General features: G+C 39.2%; 1 protein-coding gene across 4 annotated transcripts in view; it reads left to right on the top strand.

The window, feature by feature from the left end:
* The window catches only part of MSRB3 (methionine sulfoxide reductase B3), a 172,344-nt gene that overhangs the window by 80,457 nt on the left and 70,776 nt on the right, over positions 1 to 21,111 (top strand). For all 4 annotated transcript variants that reach the window (XM_020885351.2, XM_020885365.2, XM_020885354.2 and 1 more), the window contains one exon: positions 17,155 to 17,183. In XM_020885351.2, the coding sequence (XP_020741010.1) occupies positions 17,155 to 17,183 (29 nt within the window). The remainder of the gene's footprint in view (positions 1 to 17,154; positions 17,184 to 21,111) is intronic.

The raw sequence follows: 21,111 nt of genomic DNA, 5'->3' as shown, positions 1-21,111 counted from the left end.
TATGCCATCCAGATCAGTGGTTGTCATGATCATCTGGAGAATTTGAGAGTATAGATTTCCAAATTAATCTGTGCTTTTTAAAAGCTTGATATAGTCATACATTTTCCAGACTCATTGATGTGGACTTAGGGAACTGGTGATTTCATATGAATTTTTGTCTCCAAATTAGGTCAAGAAACATTTTGCATCATCTCTTTTTAAGGCAGTTATATACTTTTCTATTGTAAAGCATTCTTGTAGTATCTTTGAGATTCAGTTCAGTTCAATTCAGTCCCTCAGTCGTGTCCGACTCTTTGTGACCCCATGAACTGCAGCAGGCCAGGCCTCCCCGGCCATCACCAACTCTCGGAGTCCACCAAAACCCATGTCCATCGAGTTGGTGATGCCATCCAACCATCTCATCCTCTGTCGTCCCCTTCTCCTCCTGCCCTCAATCTTTCTCAGCAGCAGGGTCTTTGCAAATGAGTCAGCTCTTCGCATCAGGTGGCCAAAGTATTGGAGTTTCAGCTTCAAAATCAGTCCTACCAATGAACACCCAGGACTGATCTTTTTAGGATGGACTGGCTGGATCTCCTTGCAGTCCAAGGGACTCTCAAGAGTCTTCTCTAATACCACAGTTCAAAAGCATCAATTCTTTGGCGCTCAGCTTACTTTATAGTCCAACTCTCACATCTATATATACTTGAGCAAAAACCCAAGAGTCATTCCTGATTCCTCTTTTCCTTGTGCACCTTCAAAATATGTTCTGAATCTGACTCCTCACCGTATCCACTGCTTCATCATCATCTTTATAATCTTTGACCTAAATTAATGTGATGGTCTCTTTGCTCTTTTTTTTTTCTTAATAGACTGTATTTTTGAACAGTTTTAGATTTGCAGAAAAATTGAGATTGTACAGCGTTACCATGTACTCCCTTATTCAGTTTCCCCTATGGATATCTTACATTTGTTTAGTAAGTTTATTATAATATATAAACTAATATTGATATATTTTTATTAACTAATTTTATTCATATTTATTTATTTTACCCCTTATGTTCTTTGTCTGTTTCAGGATCCTATCAAGGTACTATATAACATTTAGTTAACAGGTCTCCCTAGGCTTCCTTTTACCCTGACAGTTTCTCAGACTTTCCTTATTTTTGATGACCTTCAAAATTGTATTTTTATTTATTTGTTTTTTGCAGGATTTGTACTTTTTACAATTGGAGGATAATTGTTTTACATTGTTATGTTGGTTTCTGCCATGCAACAATGTGAGTCAGCTGTAATTATATATGTCTCCTTCCTCTTGAGCCCCCCTCCCCTTCTAGATCGTCACAGAGTGCCAAGCAGGGCTGTCTCTTATATGGCAGCTTCCCACTAGCTACCTGTTTTATATGGTGGTGTATATATGCCACTGCTCTTTTCTCAATTTGTTCTACTCTCCCCTTCCTCCACAGGGTACCTTCATTCCTTCCCTGCACATAGATTCATCAGTACTATTTTTCTAGATTCCATATATTTGTGCATTAATATCTGATATTTGTTTTTCTTTTTCTGACTTCACTCTGTACATTCAGGCTCTAGGTTCATCCACCTCACTACAACTGACTCAAATTTATACCTTTTTATGGCTGAGTAATATTCTACTGTATAGTTATGACACATCTTCTTTATCCATTCATCTTTTGATGAACATCTAGGTTGCTTCCATGTCCTAGCTATTGTAAATAGTGCTGCAATGAACATTGGAGTGCTTGTGGCTTTTAGAATTGTGGTTTTCTCAGGGTTTATGCCCAGTAGTGGAATTGCTGGGTCGTATGGTTACTTTTAAAATTTTAAGGACTATTGGTCAGGTCTTTTGCAGGCTGCCTCTCTGTTGGGATTTGTTTTTCTTATGTTTTCCTAACAATTGTGTTGTTATGTTCATCACTCTGTCATGTCCAACTCTTTGAGGCCCCATAAACTGTAGCCCACCAGACTCCTCTGTCCGTGGAATTCTCCAGGCAAGAATACCGGAGTAGGTTGCCATTCCTATCTCCATTTCTAATGATTATATGAAGGTTATGGGTTTAGGGAAAGGTCAGAGAGATGAAGGGAGAGTTTCATCACCTCATTTCAAAGGTGCATACTGTCAACGTGACAACTTGACAATTCTATCCCACACCCACTAGATTTTACTACAGAAGACACTTTATTTCAGCCTCTATGAAAAATTATCTAGCTTGTGTAGTTGTTTGCTGTTTGACTCTCTTTGCCAGAATATGAGCTCCATGAGAGCAAGAACTTTGTCTCTCTTAGTCTCTGCTGTATCCCAGAGCCTAGACCAACACCTGTACATGGTTAGTGCTCAATAAATATGTTTAATGGATGAGTGAAAAAAAGAATCAATGGTTTCATCATCCATTTCTCCCTTGAAAGTTTTCCTTGAGTTTTAATTTCTCCAACTAGAAATGCTAAATTTTTTAAAGTGAAATGATGGATGAATTTAAGATTCTTAATGAAAATTAGTTTCTATATTCAGTTTAATTGCTGAATTGTGTAATCCTAAAATTCTCAAGGAAAGTTCATTCCTATAATATTTTCCTGTGCTTCATACATTATTAATTTTGTTCTAAAGAATTGTATGGAGTAGCAGGTATTATTACTTAAAAAAATTTGTACAATTTTTAAAGGTTACATTTCATTTGCAGTTATTACAACATTTTGGTTATATTCCTTGTGTTGTACAACACTTCCTTGTAGCTGATCTCACACCCAATAGTTGAGTATCAGATACTGTCTTTACAAATGGGAAACATAACTGACTTTTTAAATTCTAATGACTTATTTCAGAATTTTGTAGAAACAGGGAGTAAACTTGAGGTTGGGAATCAGATCTTTTTCTCCAGGATCTCTTTATTCTTAATTTAGGTTTTTCTCTTCCAATTTTGTGTTGCTTCTTCTGTTTGTGTACAGTGATATCTAAGAAATGAAGGGCTTTGGATTAACATATTGCTTAGACAACTAAAACATCTATCTTAAACCTAAGATTATTAACTAGTAACTTTTAAAATATAATTCTATCAAATAATATGCTCACATCTTACTAAACAGAAAATTAAATGATTATTTTATGACTTGTAGCTATCACTTAATATTACTCAAATTTTAAAATATTTTTAATAACTAAAGCTGTTATAAAACAACAATGCAGTTAGGTTGTAATGAACTATATAACTTGTCCCTTTAAAGAACTCCTATAAAATTCTGTAAGGTGTAGAGGTTGATCCTCTTTTATCTTTTCACCCATCTACAGTTGATCTTCTCAGTGGCCGTTAATATGTCTAGAGTCTTTGCCTCTATACAAGTCAACCATGAATTGCTTTTATTTGAATTTCTTTTGTTGTCTCTCTAACATTTTAGGATCTGTCAGTTATTGTGTCTATCACTAATCTGCTAGCCACAAAATTCTATCATTCTTTTTCTGATTACAACCTAGGATAGAAAAGAAAATTTCCAGGGAAAATAAGAAAAAAATATTATATGTAAAACTGATGTAGAGCAGTAAACTTTACTACCCCCCAAGTCTCCCTTATGCTCCAGACGGCATATGACAAGTATGTATACAGCGTCAGTGTCAAAGGACCAAGCAGAACCATTGGAATCATCCTCCCACAGTGATATAAAAAGACAAAGAGCCCTTTGATTATCATCTTCTGCTGTGCTTACTGGTGGTCTCTGCGCATGTGAAGAAGCAGCTGCCCAAAGCAGATAAAACACTTTGGCAGAATGTGGTTAAAAATACTAAGGAAGAATATATAAATCAAATGTCTTTTGTACCTAAAATGGGTTAAAGTGTATAAAATCCATAAACATTTCTATTTCCGGCTAATTTCTAGGTTTGGGGCTTTTATTGGAGGTCTGAGGTTGCTAAATGGCTGGCAGAAGAAGAAATGAGATGTAGTAGTTGGCTGGTGTTGCCATAACAAAGTACCACAGATGGTGGTTTACACAACAGACACTGACTGTTTCCCTGTCCTGGAGGCCAGAAGTCTGAGGTCAAGGTGTTAGAAGGGTGGTTTCTTCTGCAGCTCCTCCCCTTGACTTGTGGATGGCTGTCTTCATATGGTCTTCCCTGTGTGTGTCTGTGTCCTCATTTCCTCTTCTCGTAAGAACACCAGTCATATTGGATTAGGGCCCACTTGAATGACTTCATTTTAACTTAATTATGTCTTTAAAAGCCCTATTTCCAAATTTAGTCACATTCTGAATTACTAGGGTTTAAAACTTCAACAGATGAAATTTGGGAGGACACAATTCTGCTTCTAATGTGAAAGTATATTCTGTTCTCCTTAACCCTGATTATTACTTTAAGTGTTTTGAATTTATTCTCAATAGCTAAAGGATCTTTACTTTAAAAGCTTTGTTCTCTCTACAGATATAAATATACACAAGAAACAGATTATTTTAAATGATTAAGTACTATAAACCGTACAGACAGGAAATTGTATTGAAATTCAAATAAGGCAGTTACCAATATGGCTTAGAGAAAATTATAGAACCTGGGGAGCCAGAAATGACCTTAACAGTTGTTTTTTCAGTCTTATTCATCTGCAGGTTCAAATTCTACAGAGGTAGATTTTTATTATCGCATACTCACTTTTCCTCTACCCTGTCTTCTCTCCTTTTCTTTTCTTTTTCATTCTTGGAAACTGCAGGAATATTTAGATAGCTTACCTCTCCATGGAATACTTTGTGTGGAGCAGCATTGATTCATTTCAAATGTCTCATTTTATTACTAAAAAAAAAAAAAAAATACAGCTCATAAATTAAATGTCCTCTTGGTTGCTGAACTGGCATCCAGGTCTCCTGATTTGTATTCCAGTATGCTCTCAAATGCACGGTACAGCTCTTTTAGTTAGAGACTGGTTTATTTGTGTTTTAAGGACAAATAAGATTTCTATAGGGCTTCCCAGGTGGTGCTAGTGGTAAAGAACCTACCTGCCAGTGCAGGAGACGCAAAAGATTCGATTTTAGATTCGATTTTAGGTTCGATTGCTGGGTCAGGAAGATCCCCTGGAGAAGGGCATGGTAACCCACTCCAGTATTCTTGCCTGGAGGATCCCATGGACAGAGGAGCCTGGCGGTCTCTCTCCGCAAGAGTCGGACATGACTGAAGCGACTTAGCATGCACGCATGCAAGATTTCTGTAGGGCTTCCTAGGTGGTGCTAATGGTAAAGAACCCATCTGCCAGTGCAGGAGATGCAAGAGACGCAGATTTGATCCCTGGGTCAGGAAGATCACCTGGAGTAGGAAATGGCAACCCATCTTTATTTCCAGCTAATGGAAAATTCCGTGGACAGAGGAGCCTGGCGGGCTACAGTCTCCATGGGAGTGCAAAGAGTTGAACATGATTGAGTGACTGAGTGAACACACACACACACACACTCACACCCACACACACACGACTTCTATATTGTGTAATTAAGTGATTTATATTATTTTCCATTAGTCTTCCCTCTTAAATATTTCCAGTTTCTTCAGTTATTTTTATTGCTGTTCTCTCATTTTTTTCTACATGGTTTTGACACTCGCATTAAAATCCCCAGTAAGATATCTGTCAGGGCACGTGTGTGCCACTATGTCGCTTTAGTTGTGTCCGACTCTTTGAGACCCCATGGACTGTAACCCACCAGGCTCATGGGATTCTCCAGGCAAGAATACTGGAGTGGGTTGCCACACCCTCCTCCAGGGGGTCTTCCCGACCCAGGGATCAAACCCAGGTCTCCCGCATTGCAGGCAGATTCTTTACTCTCTGAGCCACCAGGGAAGCCCATGAGCATTGGAGTGGGGAGCCTGTCCCTTCTTCCCAACCCAGGGATCGAACCCTTGTCTCCTGTGGCTATTGCATACGGGCAGAGTCTTTACTGCTGAGCCACCGGGGAAGCCCATCTATCAGCGTAATGCAGTCTTTCTTTTTATAGCATAGTATTTTATTTTTACTTGTTAAAATACTGCTATTTGTACTTCTAGCCACGAGCTTTAATATTGTTGCTACCATTTTTTAAGTTTTAAATTGAGCCTTCTTTTTTAAAAATTGTATTGACTTTATTTGTGCTCCGCTGGGCCTTTGTCGCTGGGCCTGGGCTTTCTCTGGCGGCGGGGGCTGCTCTTTGTTGTGGCACCTGGCCTTCTCGCTGTGGCGGCTCCTCCTGTTGCAGCGCGTAGACCTCAGCAGTTGCAGCACGCAGGCTCCAGAGTGCAGGCTCAGTGGCTGTGGCCCACGGGCTTGGGTGCTCCAAAGCATGTGGGACCTTCCTGGTCCAGGGATTGAACTTGTGTTCCATCTGCCTACACTGGCAGGCAGATTCTTATCCACTGTACCATCAGGATAGTCCCCTTACTGCTACCCTTTATTCAGATTTTCATATATGCCAGGACCTGACCTGGGCACTTTATAGCATCCTATCACTTAACCTATGTATGTGTTAGCTGCTCGGTCATGTCCGACTCTTTGTGACCCCATGGACTCTAGCCCACCGGGCTCCTCTGTCCATGGAATTCTGCAGGCAAGAATACCGGAGTGGGCCATTCCCTTCTCCAGGGGATCTTCCTGACCCAGGGATGAAACCCAGGTCTCCTGCCTCCAGAGTCTGCAGGCAGATTCTTTACTGCTGAGCCACTGGGGAAGCCCATCTAACCCATGCACAGCTTTTTAAAGTGTAAATACATTGCTGCCATTCTGTAGATAGTGAAAGCAAGATGTAGCGTGTGATGAGCTTCTCTAAAATCACGTAGGATAGAAAGTGAAAGACGTGGAACGGGGCGGGCTCTGATCTGGCTGTCTCAACTGGCCACCTTTCCCATTATCGTTACCTCAGCATTAAGCACTTCATAGACTATATTACCACTGTATAAAGTCTCCGGATGACCAAGGTGTCAGTGATCCCAGTGAAAATGCTAAGATCTGGTTAAGATGAGGAACAAAAACAGTACCAGTGGAAGCAGAACTGTGTCGTAGGGGCAGGAATTTAGACAGCTGTGTTGTCTGCAGTAATTACAGTGCTCAGTGAGAGTGATAAATGAAGAATCGTAGCTGCACTCAGCCTGCGCATTCTCAGCAACAGGCTCATGTCAGAGACCTGCTAACAGCAACGTAGGAGGGACTGTCTTGCTCTTCTGCTCATGATGATCAGTCTCATGTCTAAATTTCTGGTTTTTAATTTACATTTTTTTAAGTTAAAAAAATTAGGCATGTAGTTAATGGGTGCCTTTTATTTTTATCTCTTTGTTTTCAGTTGTGGTAGCTAACATGTCTTTAAACATTCAAGTTAATTTTGTTTTCTTTCTGCATATTTTTCGGTTTTTGTGTTGTATAGCATCATTGTTATCAAAAGATAACAAAATATATCAAAGTATAACATAGAGGCCTAAGTTTTAAACACAGTAAGTGGATAGTTCATGAGCAAGTACTCCTATGGTAGCAATATCAGTTAGAATATGTTGGGTTAAAAGTAACAGAAATAACCCACACAAAAATGGCCTCACAGTGCCAGACTTGGCTTTCTAACTCAGCAGGAACTCTAGAGAAAGACTGTTTTGAAATCCCAGTGACCTCAGAGTTCTGGCTTGGCGTTTCTACAGTTTTCTTGGTCTTTTCCTCCTGGTTACAAGGTTGCTACAGCAGTTCTAAGTGTCATATCCTCGCATAATAACTTCAAAGGCAGGAAACAGGGAGAGGGTAGGAAAAGGGCTTTCTCCCTAAATCAGCCCTGTCCTTTTCGTGAGGGAAAACCTGACCAAGAAGTATCCTGCGCAGGCTTCCCTGTACCTCTCACTGCTCGGAGCTGGCCTCCACGCCTGTCCTTGAACCCGTCGCTGACAGAGGAGTGTAGAATTGACACAGTTGGCTGAGCCTAATAATGATTCAGTCCTGAGGTGGTCACATTTTTTGCACCCTTCAAAAGCTTCAATTCTGTTGTCAGAGAAGAGGGCGAGTGGCAATGACCTACGTAACAGGTCGTGTCCACCACAGTTATTGAACTCTTCTAGTGTGATCAAATAACTCCATGAACAAAGGCAGAATGAGTTACAACTCTGACGATTGCAAAGGAGTGGCTGGTGCTGTAAAAGTATAAACTCTAGGGATTTAATCTAGTCTGGCCACTTGTCTTCAAAGAACTGATAATTAAGCTAGTAATGGGAAAAGTTTTAGGAATTAAGTAGGCGGAGGGGTTAAGAGATACTGGAGTGGGTGACGGGGAGAAAGAGAGTTTTCCAAGGGGAGGAAGCATACTGTGTTTATGTAATTGAAAGAGGCGCATAAATATTCACTGCCATTATTACTAGCCTCTGGTCTGAGGAAAGCCTTTGAATTACTTGTAGGGGTAAGAAAAAATTCTTAGACTTATAAGTAGGATCCTGAAATATTGGAATTTCTGATGTCCATTTTTTATGAGGGACAACAGGATAGGTTATTAGACTTGGATTGTCCTAGAAAATCCTTGGTATGGAGTTGCCATATATAATACACAGACAGGCAAAAATCAGTCTGCCCCTCCTACTCCTTCCCTCTAATAACTTTTTGCAGCTACAATCTTTAGTTGACACCCATTAAAAATAATATGAGCAGCATCCTAATTCTTCTACATATTGTTGAAACCTTTTGAAACATTGACTTCATTAACTCGTAGTTCATACTTACGTGAGTCCCATTTAAATTTCTTCAATACAATTGAAAGTAAGCAAAAAGCCATGGAGACTTTCATGGATTCCTCATGAGAGACAGTAAAAATTTTAAAATAATAGAATAACTTGACTTCAATACACATAGAGCTTTCACAGATACCGGGTTGTGTGCACTCTATCGCTTCAGTCATGTCCGACTCTTCGAGACCCTGTGGACTGCAGCCTGCCAGGCTCCTCTGTCCTTGGGATTCTCCAGGCAAGAGTGTATTGCCTTGGAGTGGGTTACCATGCCCTCCTCCAGGGGATCTTCCTGACCCAGGGATCAAACTGGCATCTCCTACATCTCCTGCATTACAGGCAAATCCTTTAACAATGAGCCACCAAGGAAGCCCAGATACTGGGTTATTTCCTGTAAATAGAGAACAGTAGTTTTATAAACTTGTTCAGGACTGCAGAGCTCTAATCTATGACTAAAACCACCTTCTTTTTAAAATCTACAACTTTATTATCAAAAGAATGCATATGTTATATATTTTAATTATTTAAAAAATAATAATGAAAAATTTTCCTAGCATCTGCCTTTTATGGTTTTAAAATTCATAGAAGCTTTTTAGGTTTAAAAATTCAAAAGTTTTAGTTTAAGCCTTTTTTTTTTAGGTGTGGTACTTTTGTTACAACTGCTCTGACAAGACTCCAGAATAATAATGGCTTAAACATGGTAACAGTTTGGGATTGATATGGCGCTACTCGCATGCGTGTACAATCAGCCGAAGGCTGGCGCTCTGCTATCCGCTTCTCTCTCATGATCTAGGAATGGCTGCTTTAGCTCCAGGAAACAATCAACGCTCCTGCCAGTGGGAAGAAGTGCGGAATTTTGCTTCAATGGCATAACTCATAATTCTTCTCCTCGCATCCTTTTGACACAAACTTAGTTCCATGGTCAAAACTAGCTATAAGAGAAGTGGGAAATAGTGTAGAAAAATTCTTACCTCAGCAGCCATGTGCCCATCTAAAACTCAGAGATTCTATTTCCAAAATGATAAAGGGGAGAATGGATACTGGAAGATAGCAACATTGGGGTTATATTTACCGTCTTTCTGCAGTTGCCAAAAGAGCTGGTTGAATAGCTTTGAGCTTAGATATAAGTATATAATCAAGGAGTGGAATGTGTCTCTGTGGAAACACAATTATATTCATGCATCTTATACCTCATACAACCTTACTTTATACATCTTTGTATTCCTACCATCCAGCATAGTATATGAATGAAAATAAGCACATAAGGAATGTGTTCGGAATGAATGAATGAATGAACACCCCTCTTTGTCTTTCCTGTAAAATATGTATTTATGTGAATTCTTTTTTCACACTTGCCATTTCTTTGTTCCTATCTACATTTTCAGTCAGTCAGTCAGTTCAGTCACTCAGTTGTGTCTGACTCTTTGAGACCTCTTGGACTGCAGGCCTCCCTGTCCATCACCAACTCCCAGAGCTTGCCCAAACTCATGTCCTTCGAGTCGGTGATGCCATCCAACCATCTCATCCTCTGTCGTCCCCTTCTCCTCCTGCCTTCAATCTTTCCCAGCAACAGGCTCTTTTCCAGTGAGTCAGTTCTTCACATCAGGTGGCCAAAGTATTGGAGTTTCAGTTCAGCATCAGTCCTTCCAGTGGATATTCAGGACTGATTTCCTTTAGGATGGACTGGTTGGTTCTCCTTGCAGTCCAAGGGACTCTCAAGAGTCTTCTCCAACACCACAGTTCAAAAGCATCAATTCTTCAGCGCTCAGCTTTCTTTATAGTCCAACTCTCACATCCATACATGACTACTGGAAAAACCATAGCTTTGACTAGACGGACCTTTGTTGGCAAAATAATGTCTCTGCTGTTTAATATGCTGTCTAGGTTGGTCATAACTTTTCTTCCATGGAGTAAGCATCTTTTAATTTCATGGCTACAGTCACCATCTTCAGTGACTTTGGAGCCCAAGAAAATGAAGTCTGTCACTGTTTCCACTGTTTCCCCATCTATTTGCCATGAAGTGATGAGACCAGATGCCGTGATCTTAGTTTTCTGAATGTTGTCTTTTAAGCCAACATTTTCACTCTTCTCTTTCACTTTCATCAAGAGGCTCTTTAGTTCTTTGCTTTCTGCCATAAGGGTGGTGTCGTCTGCGTATCTGAGGTTATTGATATTTCTCCCAGCAATCTCGATTCCAGCTTGTGCTTCATCCAGTCCAGTGTTTCTCATGATGTACTCTGCATATAAGTGACCATAAGCAGGGTGACAATATACAGCCTTGACATACTCCGTTCTCAATTTGGAACCAGTCTGTTGTTCCATGTCCAGTTCTAACTGTTGCTTCCTGACCAGCATACAGATTTCTCAAGAGGCAGGTCAGGTGGTCTGATATTCCCATCTCTTGAAGAATTTTCCACAGTTTGTTGTGCTCCACCCAGTCAAAGGCTTTAGCATAGTCAATAAAGCAGAAATAGATATTTTTCTGGAACTCTCTTGCTTTTCCAATGATCCAGCGGATATTGGCAATTTGCTCTCTGGTTCCTCTGCCTTTTCTAAACCAGCTTGAACATCTGGAAGTTCACAGTTCACGTACTGTTGAAGCCTGGCTTGGGGAATTTTGAGCATTACTTTACTAGCGTGTGAGATGAGTGCAATTGTGTGGTAGTTTGAGCATTCTTTGGCATTGCCTTTCTTTGGGATTGGAATGAAAACAGACCTTTTCCAGCCCTGTGGCCACTGCTGAGTTTTCCAAATTTGCTGGCATATTGAGTGGAGCATTTGCACAGCATCATCTTTTAGGATTTGAAAGAGCTCAACTGGAATTCCATCACCTCCACTAGCTTTGTTCGTAGGGATGCTTCCTAAGGCTCACTTGACTTCACATTTCAGGATGTTTGTCTTTAGGTGAGTGATCACACTATCGTGATTATCTGGGTCATTAAGATCTTTTTTGTACAGTTCTTCTGTGTATTCTTGGCACCTCTTCTTAATATTTTCTGCTTCTGTTAGGTCCATACCATTTCTGTCCTTTATTGAGCCCATCTTTGCATGAAATGTTCCCTTGGTATCTCTAATTTTCTTGAAGAGATCTCTAGTCTTTCCCATTCTTTTGTTTTCCTCTGTTTCTTTGCACTGATCACTGAGGAAGGCTTTCTTATCTCTCCTTGCTATTCTTTGAAACTCTGCATTCAAATGGGTATATCTTTCCTTTTTTCCTTTTCCTTTCACATCTCTTCTTTTCACAGCTATTTGTAAGGCCTCCTCAGACAGCCATTTTGCTTTTTTGCATTTCTTCTTCTTGGGGATGGTCTTGATCCCTGTCTCCTGTACAATGTCACCATTTACATTTTATTTACTTTCTTAAAGAGGATTTATGAGTAGAGGTGATCAGAGTCCATAGTATGATAAAGGAGTTCTTTGTTTCTCTGTGTATGTATGTGTATGTATTAAATTCAATAGAAATTAAATTAACTTATACCATGGAACCAGTTTTCTCTAACCCTAAAACTGATAGTATTTACTTTTATTATCATATTTTAATTATTATTAGAATAGTTGTGGATTTTTTAAAGATTTATTTTTGTTTATTTATTTGGCTGGGTCAGGTGTTAGTTGTGGAGCTCGGAATCTTAAGTTTTGGAATGTGGGACCCAGTTCCCTGACCAGGTACTGAAGCCAGGCCCACTGCATTGGGAGTTGAAGTCTTAGCGACTAGACCACCAGTGAAGTCCCAGCTGTGGCTTTTTGAAGGTGCAAAACTGTGCCTGAGAATTCTGAAAATACTTTTTTAAGCTGATACTTAAGGTCATTAATTAGTTTGTGAAAATGTTTCTCTGTACATTATGTGTATTTTTTTATATGTTGACCAGCTTTCTCTGAAGGAGATAAAATGGTCTGGGGAATAAAAGTTTCTGACATGATTTTTCATATTGCAAATGAGGCACTTTATAGTTTTTGGTTACTATATCTTGTTTTTGGCCCTCTGTTAACTTACAGATTCATTTGTTCAAGTGTTGATTCCTGCTACACACTTAAAAAATTGTCACTTTTCCCATATACTTTTAAAAGTTGATATGTTGTATTTTCATTTTTATTCAGCTCAAGAATTTTTTTTTTCCTTTTGGCATAGCAGATCTTAGTTCCCTGACCAGGGATCAAACCAGCGTCCCTGCAGTGGGCGTATGGAGTCCTAACCACTGGACTACCAGAGAAGTCCCCCTGCTACACCTATTTAATACCTTAAATACCAGATGCTGTGCTCAGTGCTGGGACCATGAAGAGACTCTGATGGGCTTAGTGTCAGTACCACGTGGTGGTGGGGGGCAGGCAGTTTTTTGCTGTGCCAGGACCCAAACCATGGAGTTACTGAAGGTAAGCAAGAAACTCTAGGAGGAGACGGGGGCAGGCAGGCCGCTGCCGGGACTGAGGCGAGTCTGCGGGGTAAACATTTGTCAGTGATGAGCTGGAGGAAAGGTGTTCTAAGCTGAGGATGCTGGATGAAGGCTGTGAAATACGGTGGCAGTTGGTGGATTTGGTGAGACTGAAGGCTGCCGTCTAGAGGTGCATTCGAGGCAGGATTACAGGTGGGATGGGAGACCCAGGTGGCGGTGGGCCCCTGATTGCAGAGGAGGTGAGCTCGGTGTCCTCGGGTCAGTAGTTTTTCAATGTTTTTGTCTGTGACCCATTGTAAGACATACTTTTCTACATGATGGCTCATTACTAGGCCTGGCCCCAACATATGCAGGGCCTGGGCAGGAGGACAAGTGGAGATATAGTACAGCTAATTATTTAAAAGTTATAAGTCAAGGCAATAAACTGTTAGAAAAGTTTGCTAACCTACCTTGACAGATAAACCTTATAACAAAAACAGTGAAAACGGTGTGTAGAATCACTGATATCAAGTGATTGAAAAGAGTGCAAATTTTATTTTATTAATTTTATTTTTATTTATTTATTTTATACCTATGGGGCATGCAGGATCTTAGTTCCCTGACCAGGGATTGAACCTGTGCCTCAGCAATGGAAGTGTGGATTTTTAACCACTGGACTGTCAGGGAAGCCCTAGGTTAGAGCAGATTTAAATAAACTCATCTTCCACCAAAAGACTGTTATTCAGCCTGGGGAAATGCAGAGGTGATGGTAACCAGGCCAAGCGGGAGGGGAGGAGAACCTTCCCTCAGCCTTCTATTCCAATGGTTACGGAATCCGTAAGAGAAACACCTTTCTTTTCTTCTTCATTGAGGGAGAGACTCTTTCATTTCTGCCACAGGCTCTGTACTCCTCTCCACTCCCCATTCCCTGTTCCCACCAGCCAGGCCCCCATTTCCAAGGCCATCAAGACTGTGAGAGTCTGGCCTAAGGGGCAACCCTTGGCTTCTTGGTCCTCCCAGCTCCCCACTCTCACAGGAGGGTTTGAATGAAGAATTTTCTGAGCAGGAATGTAGAAGAATAGGAAAAGCATTTTGCCCTGCCCTCTTTGTTTCCCCTTCCTTCTACCCTCAGGTCCAAGCTCCTTCCTTCAAGGAACAGCCTTTGGCCACTGCTTGGGCTGGAGACACACACACACCAGTAGCACAGGCTGACCTGCGAAAGGTCCACATAGGCTGCGGAAGTCAGCTCAGGGCCATTTGGGCCGAAAATGCTGAGGACTTTGGTACTTGGAGCTTCCAGGGGAATAAGAAGAGACTCTTTGCCTGGTGGAGAGGAGAGTGCAGTCAGAGGCAGGCCAGAGCAGATGTTCTTTGCTCATTTGTGAGGTTAGTAACTGGCCAGTATGCATATGCGTGAAAACACACACATACATACACACACACACACACAAATGCATGCACTTCTACCTAAAAGTTATACAAAACTGCACATGCTCTCAATATGGGATGCATCTGTCTTCTGTTCTACTTCATTAAAAAAAATACTAGTCATAATCCACTAAATTAATTGTATAATCCACTCATGGGTCAACTTGTGATTGAAGTTTGGAAAAACTCTGCTCAGTTGTTGGGTGGTGGTGATAATGTGATCAGATTAATGTTTGGAAAACACCGGGCAGCTGATTAGATGATGGTTTGGAAGAGGTGGGGATACAGGTTATGAGTGATTGAGCCGAAGTGTTAGTTGTTCAGTTGTGTCAGACTATTTGTAGCCCCATGGACTGTAGCTGGCGAAACTCCTCTGTCCATGGAATTCTTCAGGCAAGAATACTGGAGTGGGTTGCTTTTCTCTTCTCCAGGGGATCTTCCTGACCCAGGGATCAAACTCTGGTCTCCTGCATGGCAGGTAGATTCTTTCCCTTCTGAGCCACCAGGGGAGCCCAAGATAGGCCAAAAGGTGGTAAGAATGAGGATAGAGAGGAGAGGGAAGGTGGTAGAATCAAAGGGTTTGGGTGACTAATTAGATATTGGGGGTGCAGAAGAAAACCAGAACAGCATCATCATTTCTGACTCAAAAGGATAGGAAATATAGCATGAGAATTATATTTGTGGGAAAAGAAAATGAATTCAGTTTAGTACATGTGGCATTAGAGGTCACAGCACAACGTTCAGGCAGAATTTTAGTGGGAGAGAGGCTTAGTAAAGTGGGGACTGTAACAGGGCTGTTGGGTTTGGTATTAGGAAACCTTTGAGAAAACTTAGCAAGGACAGATCCTCATGGTTTACAGAGTGACTATGTTGGGGGGAGGTCAGGAAAGGAAGGTCTATCCTCTCAGTATACTCGCTTGAAAAGCCAGGAAGAAAAAGGGATAACAAGAGTATGACACAGGTTTGAAGTAGGGTTTTAAGTTAATTCTGGAGCTCTTCTATACATAAGGGAGGAGGAACCTGGGGAGACTCAGATATTGAAGATTTAACAGGAAGCAGGAGCAATTGCTCTAGCCTGGTTTCAAGGGAGATGACAGAGCGCCCTTTCGGACATGAGTGTAGGAAATGTTAGACAGAAGGAAGAGCACTTCTTATCCAGGATGCATGGGGAGGCAGGGATTTCCCTTTAGAGATATTTGTTGAAATGTCTATAGCCATTTGTTGACATATAGACATTTCCCAATATAGGCGTAAGCACGGGGCACTAGGCCTTTGCAGTGGCTGAGGACTCTAGTAAGGTACAGTGGAGAAGACAGGCAAGGAGGCCAGCAGGACGGTGTGTGGTGAGTGTTGCCGTTTAGAGCTATGCCCAGAGATGCAGGAAACAAAGAAGTGGGCATGAAGCCAGGCTCTCCAGAAGAGGAGAGGACCAAAAGTGAAAGTAGGTTTGCACCTGAAACAGGAATCAGGGACACCTGAGAAAAGCATCGAGCTGAGGACTGTAGTGGGGCCAGAATTTGAGACAGATATGAGCCTGGATTACAGAGGTGGTTGTTGATAACCATGGTTGTAATAATCATTTTTTGTGTTTATGGTTATTGACTTTGTTGCAGCCGCAGCTGAAACTTTATTTGGGAATACTTGAGAAAACGAATTTTTATGTCAAAGGAACCTGTTTCTTGCTTATCCTTTCCCCCTTCCCTCCTTTGATGACTTTTCTTGAAGCTAATTTAGGTAAAGAAAGCCACCGCTTCCAAAAGTGCTTTGGTACCCTGGCGTAATTTCAAAGAAATCTCCTTTCCCACTTAGTTAACTAAATTTCCCCAGAAAAAAAAAAAATCTTCTCTGTCAATGTAACATCCTTTAACAGGACTCCTGCTGGCCGGTTCTTGTATCTTGCTCTGGCAGCTGCGAACATATATACTATTGATTGTTAATGTGTGATATAAATCCAACTGGAGCATGCCCACTAATTGGTTTGAGAGCTAGATAGAGACAATGCTGTCTTATAGTAGCTTGTGTAGATAGGCCTAGTCATAGGGTTAATTCTGCTTGACAGCACATCAGCAGCATCTTGAGAGTAATTACCCAACAGAAGTTTTCCCACAGCCAGACTGAGAGCTTCAAAGGCTTCTGAATTTACAACCAGTATTAACCTATATCTGAAACATCATGTTCCCACAAGGGCTCCGATCTTTTTTTTTTCTCCTTCTTATTAAATGTATGGAGTTACTAGGTTCATTTACTTTGTGAGGAACTTAGTGAAAAATTACTTGATTTTGAATAATTGAAAGTCTTTAATAATAAGTAAAAAGGATAATTTAAAATTTGAAGGTTTTTAAAATTGCTTTATTGTATTACTAAAAAGTTAATCTGTAAAGATTGGCTGCCTTTTTTTTTGTTTGTTTGTTTTACAAAATTTATTCTCTTTCTCTCTCAAAAAAATGCTGAAAAGTTAATATCTTTTCCATACTGTGCCATCTCTATGGATATGTACATGTTTAGAGGACCTAAGGTTATACATGCACTTAAAATGGTTAAAATAAATATGTATTTACATTTTAAAAAGCTATCTTACTTATTGACCAATGTACTGAAATCTGTAACTATTACATCTTTCCCCCCTCTTAAGTTACTGTTTAATAAGCAATTTTTATATTGTAAAAAATTTCTTTCCCTTTGCAGGTCAGAAACCAAATTTGACTCCGGTTCAGGTATGTTTATATGAATAATGTTATTCTGAGTATATTTTATTTACATTATTCTCTAAGGTGTAATTCATCAGATCAAGAACCATTTTGATTTTAAACAGACTAGGCAGTCTCTTTTCAAAACATGAACCCCACGTCAGAGCAGGACTATTGACTGCTTGGAATCATAAGTTATTAAGATGTTCACTTTAGGATTCTCGATGGTTCTTAAATAAGTACTAAAGGCTCTATATCTGCAGAGTTTCATTTTAAAACCAAAGGTGAAGGTCATAGATACTCATTGGTAAAAACAGAATGTTATTCTCTCAGTGGACAAAAATCCTGAATAATGTGAAGGTTCTCTGCAAGTGACTTGTCATCACATATGGGTAATAGATACATTTAATCCAGCAAACTGTAAAGGGTTTTAGCCAATAGAAATAGAAATTTGTCTATGATTTGTTCATTTTTTAAAATTTGTCTTGCCAGGGAGATGGGTGATGGAAAATGAAGGTCACCTTAAGCCACTGTTTTGTCTCTGTCAAGACAAAATTTACATTCTCACAAACAGTAGCATATCAGCCTCATTGGATGTTTTCTTCTCCTTAAGAATGAATATAGCTATATAATCCTTACATTTGACTGTGTCCTTACCTCACTAGCTGAGATTTCCATGCTCCAGAGTTTCTGATGGTGTTTACAGTTAAAGGACAAAAATTACCTCATGTTCAGTACAAAGGAATTACGCCTTTTGTCGAAGTATTATAGACAAATAAACATCAATTTTCAATTGCAGAAGAAAATAATTTGCAGAAAAAGATATAACTCATTGAATTTAAAAGTAACATTCTTACTCTGGTGTGAGTTCCGCTATGTTTTAACTTTAAAAAAAAGTTTTTGTTTATTATGTTCACAAAGGGACCAAGGACTATACTTTCTGATAGTGATGTTAAGGAGTCGACATGTTTTTCTTCTTAAACACTGTATCTTTTATTGTATGGCTTAATGAATTTCTTCAACTTGGTGTGAGACCCTTTAAATATGACAGCTGTACGTGTGAGTTAACAATTTCAACCAATTTAAGAACTGTGATATCAGAAATCTTTCCATCCTGTGTGCTCTTGGGTTCTGAGTCACACGTGACAGTGATGATAGAAGGTAAACGTTTTTGGTTTACAGGGTCGATGATGTGGAGACTAAAGGCATGATTTCATTGTATCCATTCTTTTGACTTTTTTTCTTTAATTGACTCATAGGAGTAAAATAGGGTAAAATATTCAAAATAGGGTAAAAAGTCTTTGTCGTTTTTAAATAGTTTAAATATTCAAATACAATAAAAAAGAAAGGGAAAAAAGCGAGGATTCATTTTTACATAAAACCGCCTGTCTTTTTTATCATTGCCAATCAGCCATCAAATATTTACTGAAAATCCCGTTTATCATGGTCAGATCCCTTAAAAATCAAGTCAAAAACTGGTTTTAGCCTACAGGATCTGGAATATAACTTTTAAAAATGAAAAAGTCCGCTTGGTTCATTTTGAAGGCAAAACCTGGAAATAGTGTATAAAACTGAAATATTAGGCAGCTATTGTCAAAGTTAGAAAATTTATGTTAAATTTTCAAATCCAAATTAAAGTGTGCTGCTAAATTCCTGTAGTGAAGGTTAGTATTTATCATGAAAATAGTTATAACATCTGTACAGGCACACATCTTTCACTCTTGTGACCAAAGATTTTGTTCATGATTCTTATTTTTTTCTAAGTCTTAATTTTTTTAAACATCTTTCATGGACAACATCTGCCTGTCTCTGAAAGCTCCCAAGTTTTGTGCTCTAAAAACTCTTACAGGGAATATGATTAAATGTTTATTTTTTCTTTTAATTTTGAATCTAAATATGTCGTGGAAAGAATTCAGATGGTTTCAAGTTAAGAATCAGGTAACTCTTTTTTCTTATAAATTCTTTTAGCTTAATATCAAAAGAAGGAATCATGACTAAGAAAGCTAGAAATGTATTCTTTGGCATTCTATAGCATGCGAATCTTGGTTAGGATAAGGTAGCATATTGGAACAATTAAATATATGACTTTAATAGGTTCAGGTTCTCTATTGTTCATCAAATACAGAAAGTAAACCAGCTCTGTTTAATGTTGTATACAACTGTAACAGTGTTCCTGACAAAGTAAGATTTTTAAATGAAGGAAGATGCTGATCTTACTAAGAAAAAAAAAAAAAACTCTTAAAAAAATAAATAGTGTGGTCAATGACTAGCCATAAAAGAAGGAATTTCCAAGTAAAAAATATATGTGTGTGTGTGTGTGTGTGTGTGTATACACTTTATTTGGTTCCTTCAAGTAAAGGACCCAACTTATGCAGCTTACTGCATATTTGCAGTTTGTATAAATGAGTTTCAGGCTGTAGAGTGAGATTCAGAAGGAAGGAAGGAAAGTTTTCATTGTCAGCACATGGTGAAAAATGTCAGTTTTAAGTATATACCAAAATGACCAGCCTAGGAAGTGTTTTAATTTTTTCTTATCAAAGTTGTATAGATTTTTTCTACAAAAGCAGATTGACAAACAACTTTGCACTTTTAAAGTTAAAAAAAATTTTTTTTAATGAAAAAATTTCAACTGTATATTAAAGTAGAGGGTATAGTATAGTGAGCACATACTCATTCATCATCTAGCTTTTACTGTTATCAATACTTTGCCTTTTGTTTCGGTTTTCTTTTTTTGCTTGAATTATCTTAAAGTGAAATACATTCCATGTGATTTTTAAAACCTGAAAATTATAAATTGTATTGACTTATTGAAAGAAGTCAGTCATTTTTCTGAGGTTTTCATTCATCTCAGAAATTTGAGTCACATACAAATTCTTATAGAAAGGATCTTGACATTACCGTGTCCACATTCAGCTGGAGAGGTCGCAAGCTCTATTCATGTAGGGAAGGTTAAGAAAAAATCAGAAGGTGCTGAATCAATTCTAATCTGAGAACCCCAGAATTGTTCTGTCCTCAAGATTAATTTGATGCAAACTTTAGGTGCCATCTAGCTGTGTCCTCTATGTATCGGGTTGTATCCTGTTTAACCTCCATTTCTGTTTATAACCCAATGACCTAAAGGTTAGCTTTGCCGATTGAGAACAATCAGCCTACCTTGTTGCTAAAGGAGTTTTAAGGGTTCCATTTTAATATTGTTTTCTAGTTAATGTACTACTGTTGCTTGTCTATGATCCTGAGTAGTTGGTGATTTTACTAATAGAGTAAAACAGACTTCCTTTTATGTTCAGAAGTAGCAAGAGGCAGTGCTCTTCTCCCCACCTCCCAAGAAGGGAAGTTAGTTGATGCTGGAGGAAGCAGAGCATTGAGTTTAGTGTAGTGATTAAACATGAAAGCCATATATCAAATCTCAGGAGAAACATGCTTTTGAAAGAGGCAGAGAACTGTGGAGCATATTGCATGATAGGCTATGTAAACAGAGCCCTGGAGGTCAGTGTGTGGATGCAAACCAATTAAATAAAGAACTTACTGGCTTTGCTTTCTGTCATCTGGATGGGGAGAATCACAAGTTAACATGCACAGGGCCGAAGTGTAAACTTTGCTTGAATAAGCAAGGCACCTTTGGAAACTTCATTAACTCTTTCAATTCACTACCAAGTTTGGTTGGGTTTTGTTTTGTGTGCTATTGTCAGTTTTAAAAATTTAACCAAAGTCCTTAGGAAGTGAAAACAAATCCCAGACTAAATGCTCTCTTGGACTTTCTGTACATACCTATCAGCAAAGGTGCCAGTGATGAGCAGAATGGAAGACAAAGCAAAGAATGAATTGCTGAAAAGATCAAAGTTGGCTATGTAGTCAAATTTCAGTGACAGGAACATGTCTTTTAAAAAACAACCCATTTGGAAAAACAGAGCTCTTGCAGAATAACTGGAAAAAGATGTTTTTTCTCGTCTCCTGA

This window comes from Odocoileus virginianus, chromosome 24 (genome assembly GCF_023699985.2).
Source record: "Odocoileus virginianus isolate 20LAN1187 ecotype Illinois chromosome 24, Ovbor_1.2, whole genome shotgun sequence".
In the NCBI taxonomy this organism is placed as follows: Eukaryota; Metazoa; Chordata; class Mammalia; order Artiodactyla; family Cervidae; genus Odocoileus; species Odocoileus virginianus.
Note: the sequence above shows the minus strand (reverse complement) of the source record. Positions and strands in the feature narration are given on the sequence as shown.